At 42.1% G+C, this 10,079-nt stretch overlaps 1 protein-coding gene across 2 annotated transcripts in view; it reads left to right on the top strand.

Annotated features, from left to right (window-relative positions):
* Pcgf3 (polycomb group ring finger 3) overlaps positions 1-10,079 on the top strand; it is a 35,168-nt gene that overhangs the window by 19,090 nt on the left and 5,999 nt on the right. For both annotated transcript variants that reach the window (XM_028782424.1, XM_028782425.1), the window contains 3 exons: positions 5,296-5,403; positions 6,503-6,591; positions 8,377-8,514. In XM_028782424.1, coding sequence (XP_028638257.1) covers positions 5,296-5,403; positions 6,503-6,591; positions 8,377-8,514 — 335 coding nt within the window. The remainder of the gene's footprint in view (positions 1-5,295; positions 5,404-6,502; positions 6,592-8,376; positions 8,515-10,079) is intronic.

Here is a 10,079-nt window from a genome sequence, read left to right as displayed (position 1 = left end):
TGTATATGTATATGTTTTGGTTTTTTTGTTTTTCGAGACAGGGTTTCTCTGTGTAGCCATGGCTGTCCTGGAACTCACTCTGTAGACCAGGCTAGCCTCAAGCTCTGGAACTCAGAAATCCGCCTGCCTCTGCCTCCCAAGTGCTGGGATTAAAGGCGTGCGCCACCACTGCCCGGCCAAGATTTTATATTCTTTATGCTTTCTTCAGTGTGGTTAACTTCTTCAGGCTGAAAGTTTTTCTAGTGTCTTTTGAAGAGCTGAGTTTATAGATAATAGATGCTGCTTAAATTTTGTTTTATTGTGGAATGTCTTTTTTGGTATTGAATTATTTCTTGTGATTTAAAGTATTGTAGTCTGTCTAGTCTCTTGAGAGTTTGTAGAACATCTGTCCGAGTCCTTCTAACTTTTAGATTCTCTATTGAATAGTCAAGCGTTATTCTGATGGTTCTGTCTTTATGTTTTACTTGGTCACTTTTCCCTTTTAGCTTTTTATATTCTTTCTTTGTTCTGTATATTTAGTATTTTAATTATTGTGTATCATGGAGGATTTCTTTTCTCATCCAGTCTACGTTCTGTATGCTTCTTTTACCTTGGATAGGCACCTCCTTTTATAGGTTAAGAAAAATTTCTGTGATTTTGTTGAAAATATTTTCTGTGTATTTGACCTGAGTTTCTTCTCCTCCTTCTATTCCTATTATATATAGATTTGGTCTTTTCATGATATCCTAGATCTCCTGGCGTTTTCTTTTGTGCCTGGATTTTTTTCACTTTAAATTTTCTTTGACCAAGGTATCCATTTCTTATATCTTGTCTTCAGTGCCTGAAGTTTTTACCTTCCATCTCTTATGTTCTGTTGGTGAGGCTTGCCTTGGAGGTTCCTGTTTTTAAATTTTTCATTTCTGGAATCCTCAATTTGGGTTTTCTTTTTTTCTACTCTCATGTCTTGAACAGTTTTTTTCGTTTCATTCTACCATTTGTATTGTCGTGGATTTCATTAATAGACTTACTCATATCTTTAAGATTGTTGAGCATATTCATAAAGGCTATTTTGAAATCCTTGTGTGTGCTTTAGCATTTCTCAAGGCCTACTATAGTAGGGTTGTTGGGCTTTAGTGGAGATGCATTGTCCTGTTTGACCACTGTGGATTAAAGCTGGACACCAACAGTAGAAACAACAGAACTTACAAACTCATGGAAACTGCGTAACTCATTACCAAATGAAAAAATAAGTCAAGATAGAAATTATTGTTTTTATGCCTATGCCTAGGTGAATCTGGATTTGGAATAATTGTATTTTTAGGTGTTGATATCTAGTCTTGTCTTTGTTGGGTAGGTTTTCCACTTACTCATTCATTCATTCATTCATTCATTCATTCATTCATTCATTTAATTTCTGTCTCTCTCTGTAGATCTTAAGGGTGTGTGGTGGCTGTGGGTTTCCCGGTAGGGAGTGCTTCTGAGTTCCTGTCAGATGTGACCACTGGGCGTCCCTGGGTAGAACTTGGGAGTGGGGATGGGCTAGAAGTGGGTGGTGGGAGGCTAGGGGGGGGTTCACAGGAGGAAGACTGGGTCTGTCTTGAGGACCCAGTGAATGGGAGAAGAGAGGAAACAGGACCCTGCAGGTGTTCTGCTACAGGGTTGGGGTTGAGACTGCAGAATTGGAATTGGAGGATGGCAGGGAGAGTGACGATTGCCTGCCTGTTTCTCTGGCCAGTGGGTATAGCCAGTGGGTTTCCAGGTGGAAACTTCCCCAGTGTTGTCCGTGAGACAAAGAGATGGGGTGAGAAACTGAAGCAGTAACCTTTAACCACAGTCGAATAAGTATTTCCCCTCCAAAAGAATTTCATTCTTCTTGTCAGTAGGCTTTCGTTACAAAGAACATACTTCACTCTCATTACTGTGTTTTTATTGACAAGTGTTCTGTGGCTGAACTGCAAAGAGCCCCAGTTGATCTCTAGTCCCTTGTTACTGAATCTTGAATTCTATAATAAGCTATGGAAATTTGCGTCTCTCTTGTTCCTGAGCTCCCATCAGCATCTCAGTTTAGCCCTCTGGTCACAGAGCTTTAGGTTTGCCTTGTTTCTTTACATAGAAAACCTGTAGCCAGCTGGAGTTTGATGCTGAGTGGGCCTGGTATGCATAGAATCTGGTTTGCTGTTGGTGTGTGTAACTCAGCATTTCTCCAATGGGTTGCACCCACTGAATGCCGAGCAGACGCACCTAATTCAGGTTGACTCATTGGCAGAGTGTTGTCACTAGGAATGTTTGTATAGTCTCAGATGATGTTCTGCATCTAAGTCCCAAGAGAATTCTGTGTGTGTGTGTGTGTGTGTGTGTGTGTGTGTGTGTGTGTGTGTGTGTGTTACACTGGTGGAGCCTGAGCCAGTTGTGTTTTATAGTCTGTCTCTTCTATAACTGTGTATCATGGCACATGCTCCTTGCCACATGCACCATTTACAGTGGCTGCTTAAGATTCCTTGGAGTAAGTGACCCTACTCTGGTCCCAGAATGCACCTGTTGGATTTATTCTGCCTGTTGATTCTGGACAACGCTGAAATATTCATGGCCTCTGTAGGAATATCTCCTATGGTACGAGGAGACCCATGTACTGTAGACCACATTTAAATGGCTCAGCTCCAAGTGTTGGTCATGCAGCAGTTAAGTTATTTGTGATTCTTCAGTTTACAAGTAAGACATCTTTACACACTGACCTGCTTGCCTTTAGGATAGATGACTAACATTGGCTAAATTCTAATGTATTTTAGATATATTTAGATATATAATGCCAAAGCAGTTCCAGTGACTGTTTCTGTATCTGTCTGTTTCTTTGTTTTAGTGGGGGTTTTTTGTTTGTTTATTTTTTGATAGGGTCTGACTATCCAGCTTTGACTAGTCTTGAACTCATTGAGATCTACCTGCATCTGCCTTCTAAGTGCTTGGCAGTATTTCTGTACATACCCGATTTTGGGTATATTAAACTTTTTTTTTTTTTTCTGTGACAAACAACCTAGAGAAGTGATTTTGTCACACAGTTTTAGGATTTTAAGTCCATGGTCATCTGGTTCTATTATTTGTGGGTCATGGTGAAGCAGAAGGCGAGTATGGTGGAAGGTAATGGTAGAGCACAGTTGTTTACATCATGGTGGACAGGAAACAGAGGAGTAAAAGCAGACAGGAAGGCCTAGGAGTAGTTACTCTCCAGAAGCATGCAGGGACCCACTTTCTCTAGCTAGGCCCTGCCTTCTACACGTCCTCAGAAGTTAGGACTCTCCTGATTCAGTCACCTCCCAAGAGCCCCATAGTTGGCAAACTTAAACCTGAGTCTTCAGAAGACATTTGATTCAGCCATACACTGGGTGTTATTTTTCTTAGCCTTTTAAATTATAATAAGTGAAAGTTAAGGAAATAGGCAGTAATTGTGGTGTCAGAAGCTGAGTTATTTCTGCTTTTGGTGAGTTCCTTATTATTGATCTCTGGGCTTTGGTATTCAGGTCACAGCTGTTTTTGAGGCCACTTTGAGTGGCTTCCCTTTATCAGAAACTGTTCCATGCTCTGATTTTAGGGCTGCCTTTCATACAGTTGTATATGGGAACCTCTCTTTCCTCACTTATTTATTTTTGTGTATGTATGTGTCCATGTGGGGATCCATGTGTGTGTGCCCTGGTGTATGGCGCTGTGGTTGGATATATAAGTCAGGGGACAACTTCCAGGAATCAGTTCTCTCCTTCCACTTGTGGGTCACAGTATCCAACTCAGATTGTCAGGCTTGGTGTCAGGCATCTTTAACCACTGAATCATCTCTCTGGCCCAAGGACATCTTTAGTTGATACTTTTGCCATCTTTTTGGTTGAGCCCTCGCTTCCCTCCACTGTAAAAGGGCTCCTTCTCTGACCAGATCCACAGTTTAAGTATCCTCACACTGGTATAGTCAGGGTTTGCAAAGCATCTGTTTAGGCTACATGCTAGGGTTCTAAGGGTTCAAGGTCTATACGAAAAGACAGATGTGCAGATGAAAAGTTTAATAAGGCTAGGCATGATGGCGCATATTTTTAATCTCAGCATTCAGGAGGCAAAAGCAAGATCTCTGTGAGCTAGAGGCTGGCCTGGTTTATACAATAAGTTCCAGGCCAGTTAGTAGGCCTGTCTTAGAAAAAAAAAAAAAAAAAGTAAGTTTTTTAAAAAGTTTAACGAAGCATTTCTTGTTTCACTACATGTAAAGTATCTTTTACAGAGTAACTTACAGCTTTTTGGTTTGAATAAACATTTTAAGCTTCCTTTGCCATCTGTATATTCTGAGCAGCGGCTAGGATCTGGTGCATATCATTTGGGTCTAAATGGCGCTTTTGCTGTTGAAGACAGAAGCTGTTTTCAGCTCATGTAATTGATTCTTTCCTCTAAGTACAAGGTATCAGCTTGGTCAAGCCAGTGGGGGTGTATGCTGACCATCTAAGGACAGATCGTGCTGCTTTATTGGCTAATGATCCCTAGAAACAGTGATCTGAAGCCTCGGATAGCTTCATGACTAGATGTCTGCCTTCAAGAAGAAATTTTCTCTGTAGGTTGGAGATTTCTGTTTCCTTTTTCTTGTGTTTCTTTCATGGCCACTACTGCCCACAGCCACTGGGGGCAGTCTTCACTCAGTACAAGACAGACATGGCCACTGGATACTGCTGTAGTCTGTGATATGACCAAGTGACCTTGGCACACAAACACAGGCTTTCAGGACAGGGTTGTTCTGGGTTTGTTCTTGTCATTCAGGTGCATTTCCTGCCCTCAGCCTAGTGAGAGCTCTTCTGCACTTGATGGCAGCTTGTGACCATTGTGGCTACGGGGACAGTGGGAGCACTCGGCAGCATGTATGGATCACTAAGCTGCCTGTGCCAAAATGGTATGTGGGATATAGGATGTCACTAGCAGCCACATTGTCAATGATGATGTATGTCATACTCTGAGGAGTCCCTCAGACTGCCTTCCTAGGATCTGTCCTCCTCTGGGTGATGCATAACCCATCCTAGAGGGCCAAGGAGCTTAGGTCATAGTCCTGAGTAGTATCCCTACAGCTCCAGAGCCTGTCTTGTTGCACTAGTTCTACCCACCTGAGTCTTGTCTCAGTGTTCTGAATGCCTGCAGCATAGTCATTAATGTTCCCATCCTGACCTATGCTTATTTTCTGACTAGTAGCATCCTTCAGACTCATCATCTAATCTGCAAGTTTCTTCATGTGATGTTAGTGAGCAGTTTTTACTATTTAAGTCCTTTCCTACTGAATATTAAAATTGTCTCCATTCTTAATAGCGGAAATGAGGAAACAGAGGGAATTCTATCACAAACTGGGCATGGAGGTACCAGGTGACATCAAGGGGGAGGCGTGCTCAGCAAAGCAGCACTTAGATCCCCGAAATGGTGAGTAGCTGCATCAGGCCGCCATGAAATTCAGAGGTTCATTTATCAAGCTTTCCCTCACAGAGCGCTTTCCAGAAAGTGATCATTTTGTGATGGTTGCTGACAAGGTTCTTCATCAATCCTGCTAGCTGGATCTGTTAGTTAGAGTACAAGAGATTCTAGAAAATGCCTAGAGGTCATGTGGAAGAAAACAGAATTTGACAGAGGGTCTAAGAAAAAACATGGTGGATAGTCTTAAGATAAAATTCTAACTTTGTTTGCTTTATAATAAAAAACCAAATGCCAGTTAGATTTGAGCATAAAGTTAGTTGGTGCTTTTAAGTCAGTATTTAAAATTTATTCAAGTCTTTAAGTACTGGCACTTTGCTAGTGGAACCATATAAGTTCCTGAGAGATATTAAAATTACCCTGTATATGCTTAACAGCCTAAGGAAAGTGGTGACTAGGTCCCACTGGGAGCCAGACTAGGCTGGGTGGGAGTGGGTAAGGTGGGTGGAAGTGGGAATCTGGTCCTGGGTATGTGTCCAAAAATAAGGTTCCACGAACCAGGCTTCTTAGAGAAGTAGGTTGCTATGGTAAGTGCTGTGTGATCCTAGGGGCTTATCACTGCTGTCCTTAGCAGTTTTGGTCACTTTCTCCATCTTCTAAGCCCCTTAAGACACACTAATCTAAAAATCTGAGTGCCCTAAGACACATAATCCAAAACCTGCCTCACTCAGCTACAGCCATAGAGCCTCATACCCCAGAGTTCCTTAGTTTCTCAGCAAACATGCAGAATGGTTTTAATTGCTACCACTGAGTTCCTTGTATGTTTGCTTTCAGTAGAGTAGATTTCAACATCATTTTTAATACACTGCCAGGTTTTACAAATATTCCAATATGGTGTCTTCATATGGACTTTGCTTGTCCAAAATGCTTGGAGCCAGAAGTGTTTCTGAGTTGGATCTTTCCCCCATTTTGGAAAAGCTGCATATAACATTTTAATTCTGCCTTTTATGACAGTTTCCACTTAGACCTCAGAGTTTTGTATACTAGAACTTTTGATTTTTAGATTAGAGACATTTCAACCTGTACAACATTTTTCTGTTTGTGCTAAAAGGTGAAACCAAAGCAGACGACAATTCAAATAAAGAGACAGCAGAAGAGAAGCAGGAGGAGGACAACGATTACCACAGGAGTGATGAGCAGGTGAGAACGCCGCCTCTGTGAAGTGTCTGGCCTCAATTTACCCCATGTTTGCATGCTTCAGTGTCTCATGAAGATGTAACAGGTCAAACACCATGAAGTTCTCCTCCAATTAACCCTTAACTTTTCTTTATATTCCTTTCATTTATTTGTTTCAGTTATCAAAGCAACACATGCTGACTGTAAAGCATTTCAGACATACAGAATTACAGTCCACTTCAGATTATGTTCTCTCCAGCCTACTGCAAATACTCACTGTTAGTAGTTTGGTGCCTTCTCTGCTGTGTTCCCAAGGGAAGCGACCCATTAGCAAATTGAAGGGAAGTAAGCATGCAATGTTGAGGACTATCCATGTCTCATTTACCACATTATCAGGCATATGTATGTACATACGTACATATATGCGTACGTGTACACACACACACACACACACACACACACACACACCACTACCACCACCACCACCACCATAGAAGTGCCATAGAAGGGTCTGATAAAATTCTGTATCCCTGTCTATAGAGCTTCCTAGTGTATTGTCTGAGTTTGTCAGTTCTAATAGTTGTGGTGCTTTTGGTGAAACAGGGAGAAATGAAATACCATGCCTGGTTGGCTGTCACTGTGCTTAGATATCCTCTTCCAGCAGCAATGTCTGCAAGTCTGGCTACTGCCTCAGCTGTGTTCCCCAGATACTTGCTGTTTGAAATTCTCTAGGTTATTTCTGCTCCAGCAGTCTGGCGTCCTGGGGAGGCATTTTACTCTGGAACATAACTGCTGGTCCATCATGTCCAATGGATTCTTCTGTTCTCTCCATCTGAACTCCTTTTCTCTCCCCTCTCCTCTACCTCATAGTCCCTGCCTTCAACCCCAGCCTGGTAACTTTTGGGTCAAGGGTTACATAATAACCCATATGTAAGGATCTGCTAGTCTTGGAACAACCAGATCTTGGGGTACAGAATTTAGCAATTGAATACAATCATCACCAGACCAACTCCTACAGCAATTTCCTCAAATGATATTTGAGAAAGTTTTTTTGTCTTGAGCTAAGGCTAATCTTCAGTTTCAGGCACCCATAGTGTCTTTAACTTCAGTGAATGTGTTTGTTATTTTTAGAAGTTATGTTGTGTTTTTATGCCTGTATAATGTTCTTTACTCGGTGTCTTATGTTTAACCTTTACTTTTGTATCTACTGGGATCGTATGATACACATCTTGGTTACTTTCCTTTTTAATTCTTGTACCTGAATTTTGAGAAGATTGAATGAAACTGTGTTAGAAGAGGGGCTTTTTCTGTAGTCTAGGATAAAGCTTTGTCGCTGAAGCAGATTCCCATTTGCATTGCCCTTGACTTGTCTGATCCAACACTCAACTCCACGTGAGGGTTTCCATCCCACATTGTTGCTCTGGCCCTGAGCATTGGCACACGCAGAGCACCTTCCTTGGAAGCAGGCCTTCTTCCGTGCCAAGAGCACTCCTCTGTTTCCTTCACACCCCTTGCTCAGGACAGCAGTCTCAAGGGCAGCCATTTGAGAACATGAGGGACTCAGTGCCCTTGGCAAAATAGATTCATAATTCTCAGAGTGACTGTAAGTTAAAAAGACAAAAATTGACAGGGTAGGGTGTTTCTAAGCATTACAAAGACTCTAAGGAGGTTTTCAAAGAAGGTATAAAAAAACTTCTACAGTGCTGTTCTGATTTCAGAAGACCAGTACTCATAGATGTAGGAGCTAGTGCTCATCCAGGAAAAACGTCTGAGAGTGGCAGTCCTGACCTCTTACCTTTTCTCTTCTAGGTGAGCATCTGTCTGGAATGCAACAGCAGCAAACTGCGTGGCCTCAAGCGGAAGTGGATCAGATGCTCAGCCCAAGCAACTGTGCTGCACCTGAAAAAATTTATTGCCAAGAAGCTTAACCTCTCCTCCTTCAATGAGGTAGCCATCAGTCAAAGAGCTGGGGTAGATCATTCTTGCCTGTCTCGTTTGTTAAATTGACAACAGCAAAAGACACCCACACCCACCCACCCACCCACCCACCCACACCTTCTTTTTAACAGTCTTGTTCAGAGGTGGGTTTTTTTTTTTTTGTTTCGTGTGTGTGTGTGTGTGTGTGTGTGTGTGTGTGTGTGTAAATGTGCAGTGACACTTGCATGGAGATCAGAAGACAGCTTGCAAAAGTTGTCTTCCACTATGCAAAAGACCTCCCTCCACTATGAGGATCCTGGTGATTAAGCTCAAGTTAGCAGGCTTAGTAACAAAGTACCCTTACCCACTGAGCCATCTTGCTGGTCCCTTGTTTGGAAATTTGTTTTTATAAAAGATTTATTTTTTTATATGTATGAATATTTTACCCACACATATGTATACCATGTACATACCAGGTGCCCACAGAGGCCAAATGAGAGCATCAGGTCCCTTGGGACTGAAGTTCCAGACACTTGTTAGCCACCATGTGGGTGTAGGGTAAGGTGCTCCTAATCACTGAGCCATTCTTCCAGTCCCAGAAATGTGTTTTTAGATTAATGATGAGTGGGTGGGTGAATGAATGAAAGATGGATATGACACTTAGAGGTTAAACTAATAACTGAAAATAAAGTAAGCTAGAGACCCATAGTGTGTTGTCGGGGCTCATGGCACAGACGTATGAATATATGTGTTCAGAAAGCCAGGTGGTATAGCATTTGGGCAGAAATATAAGTAAGAGCTGAATCAAGGAAGGGTCAGTGATTTGAAGTTTTGCCTCAAGAGTTCTGAGGCTGTTTGGAGAAGGACTTGCAGGACACATAGACTTTGTCAGAACAAGACAAGTTCCCGCATGTTACAGCAGGTGCATATGAGTGGTGATGAATATAGTTTGGAGAGTAGTATATAAAACTGTTAGCCACTGAGCTAGTATCCCAGCTGGAGCCTGTGGGTATGACCCACTGGAAGAGGGTCTTGGCAGATTGTAACATCTCAGGTTGTCTGCTAAACCTAAGCCCAGTGAGAAGAATCTTGTGTTAGTAGCAGTAGAGGAACATTTTAGATACAGATTTGGGGGAAGCTGGATAAGAAATAAACAGAAGCAGAAATTGGAGTGACCTGGTTACAAGCCCTAAGGAATCAAGGAGGAAGAGGATCTTCTCATAGTCAGTGTCCCCCAGATCCATGTGCTGAAAACTCTATTTCAGCCCAGTGGTACTGGGAGGCTGGACCATGGGGAAATGCTTAAATCATGATCTGTACCTAAGAAATCTCTCTTCAGCTCTTACAACTTGCAATGACAGCAAGTACCTACACTACAACCAGAATTCCAGCCTATAGCACAAATTAACTGCTAAATCAGTTATATTAACTTAATTTGCTTATATTAATATGTTAATGTTTTATTTTATATTAGCTGCTCATCAGTCACCCAGTCTAAGCTATTCAATTATTGCCACACTGCAAGACATTCCTGGCAGTCCTGCCACAGTGCTCTCTCAGAGCTGTGTCTCAGGCCCAGGACCAGGGCTCTCTCA

This window comes from Grammomys surdaster, unplaced genomic scaffold, assembly GCF_004785775.1.
Source record: "Grammomys surdaster isolate TR1022 unplaced genomic scaffold, NIH_TR_1.0 751, whole genome shotgun sequence".
In the NCBI taxonomy this organism is placed as follows: domain Eukaryota; kingdom Metazoa; phylum Chordata; class Mammalia; order Rodentia; family Muridae; genus Grammomys; species Grammomys surdaster.
Note: the sequence above shows the minus strand (reverse complement) of the source record. Positions and strands in the feature narration are given on the sequence as shown.